At 33.9% G+C, this 18,644-nt stretch overlaps 1 protein-coding gene across 3 annotated transcripts in view; it reads right to left on the bottom strand.

Moving 5' to 3' along the window:
• Positions 1-4,319: 4,319 nt before the first annotated feature.
• The window catches only part of LOC142236863 (uncharacterized), a 35,391-nt gene continuing 21,066 nt past the window's right edge, over positions 4,320-18,644 (bottom strand). For all 3 annotated transcript variants that reach the window (XM_075308141.1, XM_075308140.1, XM_075308142.1), the window contains 4 exons: positions 10,969-11,283; positions 10,798-10,887; positions 5,234-5,394; positions 4,320-5,163 (listed from right to left, as the gene is read on the bottom strand). In XM_075308141.1, coding sequence (XP_075164256.1) covers positions 4,506-5,163; positions 5,234-5,394; positions 10,798-10,887; positions 10,969-11,283 — 1,224 coding nt within the window. In that variant the 3' untranslated portion in view covers positions 4,320-4,505. The remainder of the gene's footprint in view (positions 5,164-5,233; positions 5,395-10,797; positions 10,888-10,968; positions 11,284-18,644) is intronic.

Here is an 18,644-nt window from a genome sequence, read left to right on the forward strand (position 1 = left end):
CGGCGTTCCTCGGAAGAATTATCCACTTCACAATCACTCATAGGCGACGCAATTAAATTTGACATCACTTTCTCTGGATTTGAATTATTTTTTTTTCAGGACAATTGAAAGAATAAATAATTGCCACTTTTACCAATGCCATACAATTCTTTTATCAGCTGATTTTGACTTCTTAAAATTGTAAACAACATATTGAAATTTGTTGTTTTTGTTATCGTGATTCAACCTCCTTATTTAGCCATGGTTTTCATATGCATCGTTATGTGTGAAAATATAACCATAGCGATAGGCGGTAGGCGAAAACTTTTTTCCACGATTTTTTCTCTTTTCTTGTTTCCGTTTGTTTTTTGATGTCAATAGCATGCTTTTTCAATATTTAATATTGGAGATGATTAAAAACATGTAATATCTTTTTATTTGTTGAGTTATTTGAAGATAAAAAATTGTCCACGTGGCTAGGCAACAACAATGCCTGTGGTGGTGAATTAAAAAATTTGATAAGTGATGGAAACACTATAACATTTTCCGCAAAGGAATTAAAATACAGTTTAATTTCGCGACACGCCGAAATTTAAAGGAACAAGAAACTCCGCATCAATTGAGTTTCCTTATGTGTCCTACAGTTTATAAGTTTTTCCGGACGGAATGTCTATGTTTGTAAAGAATATTACAGTGTGTCCAATCGATACGATAATTCGTTGATGACTCAATAATCGGTAAATATGTTATCGATCCCATAAACATGCAGCAGTATCGATTATGCCTTCGGACTTAACCTCCCAGCAAAACAAGCGTCGCCAAAAAAGTAATGAAAATGTTCTTTTTGGATCCGGAAGTGGTGCAAACTTGACGCAGAAGCGATGAATTTAACATGGGCTTGTCATAGGACGGCAGTCTTACATTTCAACAGCCGTTGCACTGAATTTGCATCACTTCTTTAGGTGTGATCCGAATTCAATGTTTTAGATGTAAATTAAAAAATTCTGTGATATTTTTTTAAATAAATAATTTTTATAATTTTTTTAAAATTTTTAATGGATTCTAACGCTTGTCTGAAACGTTTGACCTCAAATATTTTCAAAAATTCACAATTTTTTCAGATTGGATGTAGAATTTTTCTCGACATTTTAATAATTTGCACCATTTTATGAATTCCTACTCTCTTTTTAATCTATTTGAAACAAAAAAAAGTAAAATTACGCATTAAAAATATGAAAAAGCATGTTATAAAAATTGAATAAAAAGAAGTTCCTGTGGAGTTAAAATAAAGAACATCTTTGGGAGTACATCTTCTGGAAGTGTTTTTAAAGTTGTTCCTCTGGAAGAACTTCCAAATTTTTTTGCTGGGCTATAATGTGGCCAATATATGGGATAAATTCGACGCGACCACTGTCGTCCGGAAGGAACCGCGAAAATTTCAACTCGAAATTTTTTTGATTGTATCAAAAACACCCAAGAAAAATACTAATAAGAGCAATAGTATTTGACAGGAGGAATTACGACTTGGTCACATACATACAAGGAAGAGAAATATGCGTGTTGTACGAAGGCGGTTCGGAAACTTCTTAGCCTATCAATGAAAAAAAAAAATTAGTTTTTCAAAAATATTTTTATTTTTCAATATAATCTCCTGAAACTTCAATACACATAAAATAGTTTTCCTCAAGGTCTTCAAAATAGTGGTTTACAACTGTAATTGCATCTTCATTTGAGGTAAAACGCTTGCCAGCAAGGAACTTTTTTAGATTTGGGAACAAGTAAATATCACTGGGAGCTAAATCAGGAGAATAAGGTGGGTGGTCTAGCAACTCGTACTTTAATTCGTTGATTTTAGCCATTGTTAAAACACTCTTGTGCGCTGGTGCGTTGTCTTGATGAAAAATTACTTTTTTGTGTTGTAAGCCAGAACGTTTTTCTCGAATTTGTACATTGATTGATTGATTCAAAAGGTTGCAATAGTACTCTGTTTTATTGTTTTACCCTTTTGCAGATAGTCAATCAATAAAATATCCTTGAAGTCCCAAAAAACCGTTGCCATAACCTTACCAGCCGATTGAATTGTTTTTGCCTTCTTTGGGGCACTTCCTCCAGCTTCAGTCCATTGTTTGGATTGTTCTTTTGTCTCTGGAGTATAGTGGTGTATCCATGTCTCATCAACAGTTATGAAACGACGCTTAAAATCCATTTTATTTCGCTTAAAACGATCCAAACAAGCTTGAGAAATGTTCATTCTTATGCGTTTTTGATCGACTGTTAACAAAATCGGTACCCGCTTTTTGTGCTAGGCTAAGAAGTTTCCGAACTGCTCTCGTACTAGTACTCAACTTAAAACAAAATTCCATACAGCCGAAGTGATCAACTTTCAACGCCTATAGACCAGCCCACTGTACCCACTACCAGATAATGAATTGTCGGCGACGGCTGACACAAAATTGTTGCTTCCGGCGGCGGCTTGACGACTAAACCTATATAAATTAGTCTATTCGGTGGTGGAAAATTATCCATTATAAAATCAATTTGAAGTTATTCGAATGGTAATGAGATTATTAATATATTTTACAGATTTAAACCGATATTTTTGATTTATTGGCGGCTAAAGGTGAGTCGACATGTTCGGCGGCGGCGTCGACTGGCAAAAAATGGTCGGCGGCGACTGAAATCGACGACGCGAACTTTAGGTTGCCCAGTTGATGATGATGTGAAAAGAAATCATTCGAATAAAGACAAGTATATACAGCAGTAAGTTCGGCCGGGCCGAATCTTAAATACCCACCACCATGAACCAAATATTAGGGTTTCCTTTGAAATTTCAGGAGGGATTGAGGACTTGAGGACACTTTCCGAAGATAAATTTAAAGATTTCACCTATGAGGACTATATCAGATTCTGGATTTATAAGAACCATTTTTGTTTGAGTTTTAGAGGAATCATTAACATCTCTTGTAAGTGTGCAAGAAAATTATAAAATAACGTCTTGATTTGAAATCTTAAATCTATAGAAGTAAAATCTGGAAATTTTACATTGAGTTTCAAGCAATTTTCATGATCAGTGCGCCTTCTACACCCTCAAGAAGTGAAGTCGGTCTATATGGAGGCATTACCAAATGGACCGATAAAAACGTAATCCGATACACGTTTTTGTGAGCCTAAAATACCAGAATATTTACAATTTCAGGCAAATCAGATAAAAACTACGGTTTCTAGAAACCCAAGGAGTTAAATCGGGAGATCGTTCTTATGGGGGCTATACTAAAATATGGGCCGATACTCACCGTTTTCGGCACACCCTTTTTGACCCGAAAATACCTCTAGATTTCCAATTTGAGGCAAATAGGATAAAAACTTCGGATTCTAGAAGCCCAAGAAGTAAAATCGGGAAATCGGTCTATATGGGGGCTATACCAAAATATGGACCGATACTCACAATTTTCGGCACACCTCTTTATTGTCCTAAAATACCTCTAGATTTCCAATTTCAGACAAATTGGATAACAACTACGGTTTCTATAAGCCCAAGACCCCAAATTGGGAGGTCGTTTTATATGGGGACCATACCAAAACATGGACCGATACCCACAATTTTTGACACACGTATTTGTGGTCCTACAATACCTCTAGATTTCCAATTTCAGGTAAATTGAATAAAAACTGCGGTAAGCCCAAGAAGTAAAATCGGGAGATCGGTCTATATGGGGGCTATACCAATGGACCGATACTCACCATTTTTGGCACACCTCTTTATGGTCATAAAATACCTCTAGATTTCAAATTTCAGGCAAATTGGATAAAAACTACGATTTCTATAAGCCCAAGACCCCAAATCGGGAAGTCGGTTTATATGGAGACTATATCAAAACCTGGACCGATATAGCCCATTTACGAACTTCTGCCTGCAGATAAAAGACGAGTTTGTGCAAAATTTCAGCACGATTGCTTCATTATTGAAGACTGTAGCGTGATTACAACAGACAGACAGACAGACGGACATCGTTATATCGTCTTAGAACTTCTCCCTGATCAAGAATATATATACTTTATATAGTCGGAAATCGATATTTCGATGTGTTACAAGCGGAATGACAAACTTATTATACCCCCGTCACCATTCTATGGTGGTGGGTATAAACATTGTAATTAAAAACTGCTAGACTTACTTACAAGCAGCTATTGAAGGTTTGTATGTTACGTTTGTGATGGCTAAAGTCGTCGAATCGAGTTTTGAACTCTGCTTTTCCAAATTATGAAAAAGTTGAATGGTCGAAAACTCGACATTTATGAAACTCGTAAGTCGAAATTTTCAAATTTTCAAAGATTTGCCATTACTTTTTACTTATAGATTTGTTATGATTTTTATTATAATAGAAATCAGTCGATAAAGTTATAATTAGTATATACGATTCGAACTATTACAATACGTTTAGCTAAGAAAGAATATAACAATCATAAAAATAAAATCGACTTATATTTTAAGACAATCACAAGACATTCACATCTTCCTCCTCTATTCATATCTCTGATAAATTATAATAACCACCACAAATATTGCAACTATATTCGGTATAATTTCCATTATCAAGCGAATTATGATTTGGATTAAATGCTTCAAAATATTTTCTAATACACTCAATTAAATTATCCCTGTTCTTATCAATATACTCGAAAGTTATGTCTTTATAATTTTTCACCACAAATGAAAACATTTGGAATAGTATCATTTCAGTTGTAATGAAAACATTTTGTTGTTTATCAATCTCGTCGACAAAGTTGTCAATGAAATGGCGTGTTTGGTCTAACAGCAATTGAACTATGTCCTCCGTGAAGTAGTGACCCATGCCGTTGAGGACATCAATTAAGCTCGATTTATTAGCTATATGATGAACAAATTTTATACCAAACAATTTTGTTAGGCCACCAAAATCCAACTGTGTTATTTTACTGTCCATAATTTGGACCTTAAGTCCAGGTATCATCTCCAAAGCAATCGCACCTACCGTCGATAACGATGTTAGAAATCCTGTTTGTCTAAGATTATCATATAAACTGTGCATATTGCGTAAGACGTCACCATATGGAATGTCGTTCAAGAGACGCATTAATTCGGCATTACCACCACTCTGTTCAGTGAACCGAGCTACTTCACTAGCAACTAAAGAAAGTCCAGCTCTGTAATTAAAAAATACGAGTTATAATTTAAAACACCATGGTATTTCATTAACCTCAAATCGAAACTTACTTTATTTTAGTTTGCAATATACTTCGCAATGTATTTCCACCTATTTTACCCAATTTCGATGTAATGGCCATATTATTAATGGAATTTGTTAGTAGTAATAATGAGGAACCAAAGGCCACTATATCACTGAAATTTAGATCTTCTTCGTCCAAAAAATATCTCTGGAAATGATAATGTGACAATTGAGGAAAAAGCGGAGTCACTACGAGTACCACGGTTGCCACTTAGTGTTGCCACATGATAGTTGCCGAAATCCGGAACTTCGAGCCGTACATTCCGGGAATTGTCGGGACAAGCAAAAGCAGTCACATTTTAGTTTCAATTTTATATAATAAATTTATTTTATCGTTATAAAGTCCATGATATTCAACAGATTGGGAAATTCTTAAATATGTTGGAACCTATGATCCTTTCTTCACAGATGGAAAGTTGAAAGCCTAAGCTCAAATTTACTGACATTCCAGCAAAAAATATTTACTTCAGCAGTAAGAGTTTAGTTGCGCTTTTTGGTATACAATAATGTAGGCAGTGTATCCACACTTCATGAATCGGTGGCAATTACGAAATTAATTGATCCATTTAATTTTTTCCATTGAAATGTCTTCAAACACGAAAATAGGGCTGTTTTCTTTTTGCACTGGATACGCTAAGCAGTCACGGACTAAAAGAAAACAGAGTACTCGTTTATCCAGGACATCTCCAAAAAATATGCAACACTGTCATCAGCTTTTTAAAAACAATCACAGAAAACAAGTGAAATCTTAAATTTTTAATGTATGAAATGCTCAAATAGTTATAAATATGTACTGCTGCGATTATTCATGACACTGTATCACTTTGAATTTCATGATATTCGATAAATTAGTCACAATAAACTGCTATTGTGAATCTAAAAAGCGTCACTTTATCAAAATGCAATCTGGTAACACCGACACGACTTGCACTGATGAGATGTTCTGGATAGAACACCAGTGCAACGATGTTCTGGATAGCCCATACAAATGCTGCATCCAGTGTTAAAAGAAAACAGCCCTAATGATAGTATCAATCACAGTTTTAATTGGACAATAAAAAATACTTGATTAAAAAATTAATTGATTTCATTAGCAAATTTCAATTAATATTTTAATTGATTCAATTAAAAATTTGTCAAAATCGGGCGATCTAAATTTGATCCGATTTTTTTTTTCTCCAAAGTTTGACATAAAACGTCATGTACTAAATTCATCATCAAAACCAGTTAATCATTGCGACAGAAGTCTCGCGAACAACAGCTACATGGACAGGCGGACGGACGAATACCAAGGAGGTTATTCTGAGTCGATCGGTATATATATTATGTGGTCTTAGGGCAATATATCTGGTAGGCACATTTTTTGGCAGATCAAAGTTATTATAACCTGACCACTATATGGTTTAGTGTATGTTATAACAAGCATTTCTGCAATAGAATTAACGATGGATTGTCAATTCTGATTGGAATTTTTAGAAATAAATAAATCTATACTAGAATTGTGGTTATGCTTCTTCTTATTTCTCGCATAAGTGTTCGAAAGAGCTAAAGCAAAGATTTCGCGCAAAAATTTTTTTATATGGAGTATAACAATTTTTCGTGCGATATTGTGATCTAAGGGTATGGTCACACTAGACATATATTTGTCCAAAATGAGTATCAAACTTTTTTCCAGTTGTACGAGTATTTTCCAAATATTTCGATACCGTTTTCGGAAATACACTTATTGTGATGTAATATATACAATTTATGCTAAAAATGTTTTTTGGTTTGACTGTGGTGACGAATTCTTTTTTGATTTCTGTCAAATCTTTGCCCAGTGTGACCATACCATAAGTAGTAGGTTTTATGTGGTAAACATTTTGATAATTCGGAAACATACTCATTATGCGCTTTACAGACTATCAGTTATTCCGGACGACAGTGCTCGTGTCGAACATATCCCATATATTGTGCACATTATAAGTTAAGTCCGAATGCATAATCGATACTACTGCATGTTTATGGGATCGATAAAAGATTTACCGATTATTTAGTCATCGCCGGCAAGTCGTATCGATCCGACACACTGTAAGATTCTTAAAAAAACACCGACATTCCGTCCGGATTAACTGATAGTCTGTAAAGCGCATTAAGCGTTATACTGAAAAAAAAAACAAATATTGACTTAACATGGAAGATTCGGAACTTAGATTTTAGGATACGTAATTAACACAATATTAGGGGGAATTTTTTTTTTTCAAATTTGGAAATTTCAATTAAAAGAGAGTTAATGATTTATGCTTTCTGTAAATTTAGTTAACGAATATTTGAAATTTGCGTACCTCGGTAAAAGTCGTACGTCTTTCAAGTAGGGCTTTCCTCTACGCACTCAAATAAAAGTTTACTTGGATCCGAAGATTTTGACCTTCCCTTAAGGATTTTGGTATTGATTCCGAGCCAAAAATGCGGCTTCTTTAAAATAAAGAAATTTTTTAGTCACCTATTTGGTTTTAAATCTAGGACCAATAAAATTTAAATTAGGATACAAATCTAATTTAACAAATTTTCATTCTCTTTTCGCGGTTTATTAAAACTTTGAACCAAAGACGCTAAATCCTCAAAATAAGTCCTAGCCTATATTTGAAGCGTTTTTATGTTCAATTTTGAAGCAAAGATTATAAACTTTGTTTTAATTAAAATTTCATTATTTGAAAGAAATTTGTCCTTAATATTTTGTAAATTTCGCATCCTAAAATTTAGGTTGCGTAATCTTTAATATCACGTAAATATTTTTTTCAGTGCGTAAAGAGCAACATTTTTGATTTAAATTAACTGAGATATTGAATCGTTGGATTGAAGATAAAAAGGCTAATACTTACACAGAAAAAAATATCACCAAAATATTTCCAATTAAAAAGTTAATTGAAGTTGAAAATTTTTTCAATTAATAAATTAATTGATACAATTAACTTTTTAATCCTGATAGAAACATTAAGTTAATTAAGTCAATGATTGAAAATTTTAAAATTTTTAATTAAATAATTAATTTATACAATTAACTTTTTAATCAAATTCGGAAGACTAATTCAGTTAAAAAAAGCGCTGATTTTTATACCCACCACCATAGGATGGGGGGTATATTAACTTTGTCATTCCGTTTGTAACACATCGAAATATTGCTCTAAGACCCCATAAAGTATATATATTCTGGGTCGTGGTGAAATTCTGAGTCGATCTGAGCATGTCCGTCCGTCCGTCCGTCTGTTGAAATCACGCTAACTTCCGAACGAAACAAGCTATCGACTTGAAACTTGGCACAAGTAGTTGTTATCGATGTAGGTCGGATGGTATTGCAAATGGGCCATATCGGTCCACTTTTACGTATAGCCCCCATATAAACGGACCCCAAAATTTGGCTTGCGAGGCCTCTAAGAGAAGCAAATTTCATCCGATCCGGCTGAAATTTGGTACATGGTGTTGGTATATGGTCTCTAACAACCATGCAAAAATTGGTCCACATCGGTCCATAATTATATATAGCCCCCATATAAACCGATCCCCCGATTTGGCTTGCGAGGCTCCTAAGAGAAGCAAATTTCATCCGATCCGGCTGAAATTTGGTACATGGTGTCAGTATATGGTCTCTAACAACCATGCAAAAATTGGTCCACATCGGTCCATAATTATATATAGCCCCCATATAAACCGATCCCCCGATTTGGCTTGCGAGGCCTCTAAGAGAAGCAAATTTCATCCGATCCGGCTGAAATTTGGTACATGGTGCTAGTATATGGTCTCTACCAACCATGCAAAAATTGGTCCACATCGGTCCATAATTATATATAGCCCCCATATAAACCGATCCCCCGATTTGGCTTGCGAGGCCTCTAAGAGAAGCAAATTTCATCCGATCCGGCTGAAATTTGGTACGTGATGTTAGTATATGGTCTCTAACAACCATGCAAAAATTGGTCCACATCGGTTCATAATTATATATAGCCCCCATATAAACCGATCACCAGATTTGACCTCCGGAACCTCTTGGAAGACCAAAATTCATCTGATTCAGTTGAAATTTGGTACGTGGTGTTAATATATGGCCTCAAACTCCCATGCAAAAGTTGGTCGATATCGGTCCATAATTATATATAGGCCCCATATAAACCGATCCCCAGATTTGACCTCCAGAGCCCCTTGGAAGAGCAAAATTCTTCCCATTCGGATGGAATTTGGTACGTGATGTTAGTATATGGTATCTGGTACGTGATGTTAGTATATGGTACGTGATGTTAGTATATGGTATATTTCATCCGAGTGAGTTGAAATTTGGAACATTGTGCTAGTATATGGTCGTTAACAACCATGCCTAACTAGGTCCATATCGGTCTATAGTTATATATGGCCCTCAGATAAATGGATCCCCAATCACACAAAAATTGCTCCATATCAAGTTCATAATTGTATATAGCCCCCATATAAGCGACCCCCATATTTCAGTTCTGGCTCTCTACGTACAAAAAGTCCATATCGATTCGTAATTATTTGTAGACTTAACTATACATAACTTTTTTGTCTAATATATACCATGTATGGACTAAATCACAATTTAGAAAACGATGTTAAGAAGTTTTAAGATACCACAACCCAAGTAATTCGATTGTGGATGATAGTCTTTCGTAGAAGTTTCTACGCAATCCATGGTGGTGGGTACATAAGATTCGGCCTGGCCGAACTTGCGGCCGTATATACTTGTTTTTTTTTTTAATTTTTAATTAAAAATGTATTTCAAACAATCATTTGTTAATCCAAATAAAAACTCTAAGCCAATTCAGAAAGTAATTAAAAATAGTTATCTTTTTAATTAATAAATTAATTGAGTTTTGCAATCAACATCAATTAAATTTTTAATTGAATCAATTTGCTGAAATTTGCTGAAAAAATCAATTAATTTTTTAATCAAGAATTTTTTCTATGGCCAATTAAAACTGTGATTGATACTATCATTTTCGTGATTGAAGACATTTCAATTAAAAAATTAATTGGATCAATTAATTTAGTGATTGAATCAGAAAATTTTTTGTGAAATTTTTTTTGTGTGTATTTAGAGGATTTTGCATCTTTGTTTTATGGTTTGTTTGAAATTAAGATTTGAAGTATCTGTTATATTCAGGATTTTAAACTGACATGTCTTTGTACATAAAAACCTTCGTTAAGTGAGATCTTCGTCTCTTATTTAAAGAAGCAGCATCTTTGGCTCGGGATCAATACCATGCGCTTTAAGGGAAGGTCAAAATCTTTGAATTCAAGTATATTTTGTTAAGTGTAAGGAAACCAAGGGCAGTATAAATACAAATGGAACAGTCAAAATCATCCTGAATTGTCCGTACTGAAATTCGTCAAAAAAAAAATGTAATTGAAAATTAATTGAAGTATTTCTTAATACTTAAAAAAAAAACAATAAAATTCTACCAATCTACCAAACAATAAACATTCTACCACTTTTGGTAGAATTCTATCATCTGTGGCAACCGTGCTCACTACATAATAAAAGTTTTTTATATTTCTTTACCGTAAATATATCATAAGTTGTTAATATTAGTTTTGTGCAATTTATTAAAGCTGCTGCACTGTTAATCGCTTGAATTGACATGCCAGCTGTCTGTAAGAGAATTTCGTTTTTTTACAAAATTTTACTCGAATTTATTTGTAGAAAAAATAGGTCTTCTACGACGTAACTTACAAATGATAGTGCACAATCATTTGAGACACTCATGTATGCCCCAAAAGTAGCCACCGACGATGCCAAACAGATAATATTTCCACCTAAATTTAAATTAGCTGCGGTGTTTGTAGATGTTCCACGTTTCACTTGATCTGACATTTTTTGATAGTCTCGTATTGTCTCAAAGCTCTTACTTGCAATGGTCAAAACGGAAAACACGGGATGGACCAATGTGGTTGCTTGACCAACCATTGAAGCTGCAGAGACAATTGAATCCAATTTCGTCAATGTGTTTCTATGGAATGCTGGTGTTAAAGTGTATTCCAAGATCACCTAAAAGAGTAATTAGGCCAAAGGTAAATGAACTATTAAATATACACTCAAAGAAATTTGTTAGTAGCCATAGAAAACAAAATGTATGCCGTTTGTATTTGGAAAATAATCAGAGGGTTGGAATATGCAACAACCCTTTGGGTAACATATAAAAAACCTATAGCTCAATAATTACAAAAATGTTAAAGCACACAGAGAAAAAACATGATTGCTCATATTGTCAAAGCCTTTAAAAGCATGTTAAGCGGCACGATTTAAGAGTTTCCAGAAAATTGCAAACTACCCAAAAGGGAATGGATACTTACCAAACTCGAAGGCGGTGCACATGTAAGGTTCCAAAAAGGCAGCGTATGCCTGTGTTGCCAGTATTTTTGTGAATATTGTCGTCAAATTGGGCCGCCTTCTTCCTCCCCAATTTAAATTTAATTTTCCTCACAAAAATCCTCAATAAATTTTTGAAAAATTTTCATAAAAAAAAAATAAAAAAAAATCTATATGCCCATACATCTGAATGTGAAATTGGAGTACGATTGGTTAATAATATCCTTATTTATAGCAAAATTTGGGCAAATCGGGTAATACATATATATGGGAGCGATATCTTAATCTCAACCGATTTCTATGATTTTGAGCAGGTTTAGTTGAAGATTAACTTGTGCCAACTTTGGACAAGTTCGGTTAATAAATAAGAGTATAATGCCCAAATTTGGACAAATCGACGGATACATTTATATGGTAGCTAAATCCAAATCTGAAACAAATTGATACTATAGAAGCTAATTTTTTGCCAACTTTCAGTAAGATCGTGTAAAGGGTGATACGGTCAAAATTTGGTCAATATAAACTTGACGTATTTCTTTCTATTTTGCATTTAAAAAACCTGAACACCCCTCATTTTGAAGGTGTGTGTGTGTAGAATGTTGCTCCTATTTTGATTTTGGAATTCACTCTTCAGTTGTCAAAATGCCGTCCAAGCAAGAAGAGCAGCGTATCAAAATTTTGCTCGCGCATCGCGAAAATCCGAGCTACTCGCACGCAAAGCTGGCAAAATCGCTAAAAGTTGCCAAATCAACCGTTACAAATGTAATTAAAGTGTTTGGGGAACGTTTGTCGACAGCCAGGAAGTCTGGATCGGGGGGAAATCGAAAACCGGAAGCCGCTGAGACGACAAAGAGAGTTGCCGGTAGTTTCAAGCGAAACCCTAACCTCTCTCTCCGAGATGCCGCAAATAAGCTGGGTGTATCGTCTACAACCGTGCATCGAGCCAAAAAACGAGCCGGACTATCGACTTACAAGAAGGTAGTGACTCCAAATCGCGATGATAAACAAAATACGTCGGCCAAAGCGCGATCCCGGAGGCTGTACACGACGATGCTGACGAAGTTTGACTGCGTGGTAATGGACGACGAAACCTACGTCAAAGCCGACTACAAGCAGCTTCCGGGACAGGAGTTTTATACGGCAAAAGTAAGAGGAAAGGTAGCAGATATTTTCAAGCACATAAAACTGTCAAAGTTCGCAAAAAATATCTGGTTTGGCAAGCCATCTGTACCTGTGGCTTGAAAAGCAGCATTTTCATAGCTTCCGGAACTGTCAACCAAGAAATTTACGTGAAAGAGTGTTTGAATAAACGTCTGCTGCCTTTCCTGAAGAAACACGGTTGTTCCGTACTGTTTTGGCCGGATTTGGCATCTTGCCATTACGGTAAAAAGGCCATGGAGTGGTACGCCGCCAACAACGTGCAGGTGGTTCCCAAGGACAAGAACCCTCCCAACACGCCAGAGCTCCGCCCAATTGAGAAATACTGGGCTATTGTCACGCGGAACCTAAAGAAGACCAAAAAAAAAACTGCTAAGGACGAGCAGCATTTCAAGGCAAACTGGCTTTCTGCGGCGAAGAAGGTGGACAAGGTGGCTGTACAAAATCTGATGGCAGGTGTCAAGCGTGAGGCCCGGCAATTCGGATTTGGAAAAGCGAAAGCCTAACTGAATATTTTTCCTGAATTTTATACTAATTGAACTTGAAAAAGAAATTTAATTTGATTTTTAAAAAAACGATTTCACCGATTTACACGCGTTTTCCCTTGACCAAATTTTGACCGTATCACCCATTACTAAATAAGGGTACTATGCACGGTTGCCACACACTCCAAAAAAAAAAAAAGTATACTTGGAGCCATCCAACCATCGTGCAGTCTATAGGGCTTTGCCTTTCGTTAGTTTTTATGAAGATCCCTTTAATTACCTTTGTTTGAATATTTTGACTTACTCGTCCTACGTTCCGATTTGTTTTGACGAAAGAAAAAAATTGTGCCCGTAATTCATGCTCTTTTTTTTTCAAATGTCTTTTCTCTTGGTCTCGAATGAATTTTCTCTCCGAATACTCATTTTAATATTTTTACTTAAGCATATACAATTTTTGGCGAAATTGTAAATTTATACTTGTTTATGTTCACACATAGTATTTTTCCAATCTTTACTGAAATTTTCTTTGTGTATATATATTTTTAAGGCGCCAATTGGTTACTTTCATTACTTTACTTCCAGCATACACTTTATGTCTCTCTTTCTAAACACATATATGTTTATAGCCTATTTATAAATTTATATATGTTTGCATCCAAGCATATTATATTTACAAACATTTTATATCCCAAACATAATATATTCTAACATATTAACATATATGTCCCAAACATGTTATGCTAGTTTATGAACATTACATGCTTGCACTTAAAAATATTGTGTTTAGAAATTTGAGTTCCAAACATATAATTTTTACACACAAACATATGAAAAACAGTCTTTGTCGTCCCTGTACACTCTTAGAAAAATATGTTTTTCATATGTTCCGATATAAACAAAGTGTGTTTCGGGCACAATTTTAAAACACAATATATTTAAGTGCAAACATGTAATGTTCCTAAACTAACACTAAATGTTTGGGACATCTATTTTAATATGTTAGAATATATTATGTTTGGGGCATAAATGGTTCATAAAAATTATATGTGTGAATGCAAACATATATAAATTTACAAATTTCGACTAAACATACATATGTTGTGATATTTTATCCAAAGCGACAGAGAGTATAGAGAAAGAAATAGAGATGGAAACCGGGAGAGTTGACGAAAGATATCAACATAACACAGCGAAAGAATCCAAAGAGAGAAATTTTTGTGAAACTGCTTGTATGTTGTTTCGGAAAACTGTTTTATGATAAGGCCAAAAATTTGATATGCTTAAGTCTAAATATTATTTAATTTGAATAAAGAGAATGGACATTCGGAATTAAGAGAATAGACATTTGAAAAAAAAGCATGTGTTTTCGCCTTGAGAGCAGCATTTTATGTATGTGTGGACATGTGTTTTGTTTATCATTTTGGCATTATGGGAACAATTTTTTTCTTGGTGCGTTAAAAGAAATCAGGGGTCTTCATAAAAATAACGAAAGGGCACTATACTCTTTTTAGAGTTGGGACAGTAAAATGAAATAAGGAGGAAATAGTGAAAAATTACACAGTAAAATGTATAAACACAAAGTTTAGTTCCTCTTTATTAATAAGTCGTCCACGAGGAGTTGACGGACACCTTCAAATATAAAAGCGGGTATTAAGTTCGAGTTTTGCAGCTAAAACAATTTAAAAAGTTTATTTTCTTTAAAATGAATTATTAAAGAAAAATAAAAGGCATTTTAGAGCGATGGTGTTAAATGCTAGTACAAAACTGTTCACGCCTAAATAAGTTTATGTTTATATTATAAAATTATTTATGTATGTTACTACTCGACTCCATGTTCTTCTTTTGTTAGAGTTTTTGAATTCCTTCCAAATATTAAAGTTTTGTACCAAAAACAGTTTTTTGTTACAAAATTGTTATTTTTGCAATAAAAAATAATATTTTATCCAAAAATCAGTCAATTTCGTTTATATCAAGCACTGTTAATGACTATACATCTTTAATAACCCACATTTCGAAGTTTCATTATAAAAAGTTTATATAGTATAAATATAAATGTGTATAAATGGATTGAACCCACGACCCTTTGCATTCAAGGCAGACATGCTAACCACTGCTCCACGTGGCAAACAAATGTATGTTTCTGTTAAATAATGTTATGTTTGCATGGGCTCGTGGGCGCTGCAAACTATGCTATATAAATGTAACTTATAACGATAATTATCTGCTGGTATGTGCTTCCTGCAAAATATGTTTGGAACATATGTTAAAGAAGCGATTTTTTTTTGAGGGTGTAGGAATATGGTCTTAATTTAACCCCGATTTGTTAAAATCGTGCGATATATGTATATATAATTGGGCCATATCTAAATTCAATAGCGTCCTTGTGGCGAAAAAACATTATGTGTCCAATTTGATCAAAGTCGGTTAACAATAATAATGGAATCTTGAGAAAAACAAACGCATGTAGATACGAACAGACGGACGGACACCAAGGGTTAGATCGACTAAGGAAGTGATTGTGAGTCTTTCTGTATATATTTTATGAGATTAAAAACCAATATTTCTGGTAGGCACATTTTCTAGAAGATCAAACCTATTATAGCCTAACCACCACTACCGTGGAGCCACCGTGGTGCAATGGTTAGCATGTCGTGGGTTCGATTCCTGCTTTGACCGGTGGATTATCCCACATCAGTAATACTGGTGACATTTCTGAGGCTTTCAAAGCTTCCCTAAGTGGTTTCATTGCAATGTGGAACGCCGTTTGGACTCGGCTATAAAATGGAGGTCCCTTGTCATTGAGCTTAACATGGAACCGGGCAGCACTCAGTGATAAGAGAGAAGCTCACCAATGTGGTATCACAATGGACTGAATAGTCTAAGTGAGCCTGATACACCGGGCTGCCACCTAACCTACCATAGACTAACCATCAAAAACCCCCAAATTTGTGGAAATTTCCCAAAAAAATCCCCAAGTCCCCAACTCAAAAGTTTCGTCCTCATCCCCAAATGGAGGGGGAGGGTAATTCGCCATACTAACAACACTGGCCTATGCTGTCAGATATAATAATTTTACAAAATTGTGAATTTAGCAATTCAATTTAAAGGTACGCTGCAAAAAATACTTATGTGGTATTAAAGATTACTCAACCTAAATGCGCATTTTACACAATATTAAGAACAAATTTCTTTAAAATAATGAAATTTTAATTAAAATAAAGTTTATATTCTTTGCTTCAAAAATGTTTTTCATTAAACTTAGGACACAAATTTTGTAAATTTGCATCACTCCGTTAAAGTCGCATGTCTTTGAATTTTCCTTCAAATAAAGAAACACATATTTGATTTAAAGAAATTGTCCTTAAATAAACTGAAATATTGAAATTTTAGATTGAAGATAATAACGCTCAAATATAGGCTAAGACTTATTTTGAGGATTTAGCGTCTTTGGTTTAAAGTTTTTTTGGAATTAAGAAAACATTTTTTACTTTGAAATATCCGTTATAATTTGTATTTTTAAACTGGCAGTTGTTTGTACATGAGTGCGTTTATTAAAAAACCGCGAAAAGAGAATGAACATTTGATAAATGAGATCTGTATCCTAATTTTAATTTTACTGGTACTAGATTTAAAGTCAGATAGGTCGCTAAAAAATTTCTTTATTTTAAAGAAGCCCCATCTTTGGCTTGGAATCAATACCGAAATACTTAAGGGAAGGTCAAAATCTTTGAATCCACACGCTCACAAAAAATCGCTTCTGTAACATATACTCCCAAACATATTTTGCTTCAAGCATATACATTTTTGGCTATTGCCCAAACATTTATATGATTGATCTCTTCCAATATATAATATGTTTGAAAGCATATTGGTCTAAACAATATATGTTTGGGTAGTCAATTTCCAAACATTTTGTATTTTTGCATCCAAATTCAATAATGTTGTCTTCCAAAAAACAATATGTTATTATGTGAACATATAATATGTTTGGAAGCATTTTGCACCCAAAAATATTATATGCTTAAAAAAAATTCTCCCAAACAATATTGTGCTCAAAATTTTATTTATTTATTTATATATTTACAATCATAATGAATTATGAAAATAAACAGGTAATATAGGTGCTAACAACATAGGTTTTCGACCTGAATGCTCAAAATTTTGTTTCTGCCCAATCGTATATTCCCCCACATCTTTCTCACTTCCACGAGATTTTTTAGTTCTTAGCACCTTTTTCTGTAATACAAACATTGTAGAAGAAATTATTCAATTTTATGATTTTTTTTATTTTAATTTTACCTTTTGCCGGACGGGGATTCGAACAGCGGACCACACAGTTTGTAAGGATCAAAGAAGTAGCTGATCAATTGCCCAAGGAAAAATAAAATGTTAATTTTGTAATAACAAGCAACAACCACCAACTTAATTCAATATCGCTCCCTGTTAAATATCGCTCCAAGCTACTAAACACATATATGTTTATAGGCTATTTCTAAATTAATATATGTTTGCATCCAAGCATATTATATTTACAAACATTTTATGTCCCAAACATAATATGTTCTAACATATTAACATATATGTCCCAAACATGTTATGCTAGTTTATGAACATTATATGCTTGCACTCAAAAATATTGTGTTTAAAAATTTGTGTTCCAAACATATAATGTTTATAGCCAAACATATGAAAAACAGTCTTTTTCATCCGTGCAAGTAAACTTTTCTTGAGTGTAAATAATCATCAAAAGTCTACGGTAGACATTTCATTTAATACCATATTTTCAATAAAGAAATAGACATAGTTGTTGAATTGGCTTCAACAAATTGAACATGCTTAGTGTCACCATATTTCTTATTCTGCACTGACAGAAAAAGCTTCGTAATATTAACGAAATTTATTATTAGAATAGAGTCAATCAAAAAATTTAATAAATTTTGTTACGAATTTGATATATCTAGATTTAAGTTTATTTAAATTTGTTTCCGTTAATTTAAAATTTCAAATTGTAACGATCAGATTACGTCATCACTTTTTTTCTAGTACTTTCCTAAACTTCTTTTGTGTTCTAGTTTCTCAATCGCTCATTGTAAAGTAACCCCGTTTGTTTTGTTATTTTCATTGTTGTTATTGTTGTAGTAATATGAGCATAACCAGATGTATATACACTGAAAAAAAAGCATGCCCGGTTCCGAAGATTTTGTCTTTACTTCAAAAAATTTGGTATTGTTTCCGAGCCAAAGAAGCGAAGAATACAAGTAAGGATAATTTTAAGACACAATTCTCTTTTAAATTTGGTTTTTGTGTACTTGCTTCTAGGAAGCAAATTTTAATTTTTCGCTTTTTCAGATTTTTTTTTTTCATATGCTATCAAAGTCCTTTAAAAACGAGTTAACG

The sequence above is a fragment of the Haematobia irritans genome, chromosome 4 (genome assembly GCF_050003625.1).
Source record: "Haematobia irritans isolate KBUSLIRL chromosome 4, ASM5000362v1, whole genome shotgun sequence".
Classification (NCBI taxonomy): Eukaryota; Metazoa; Arthropoda; class Insecta; order Diptera; family Muscidae; genus Haematobia; species Haematobia irritans.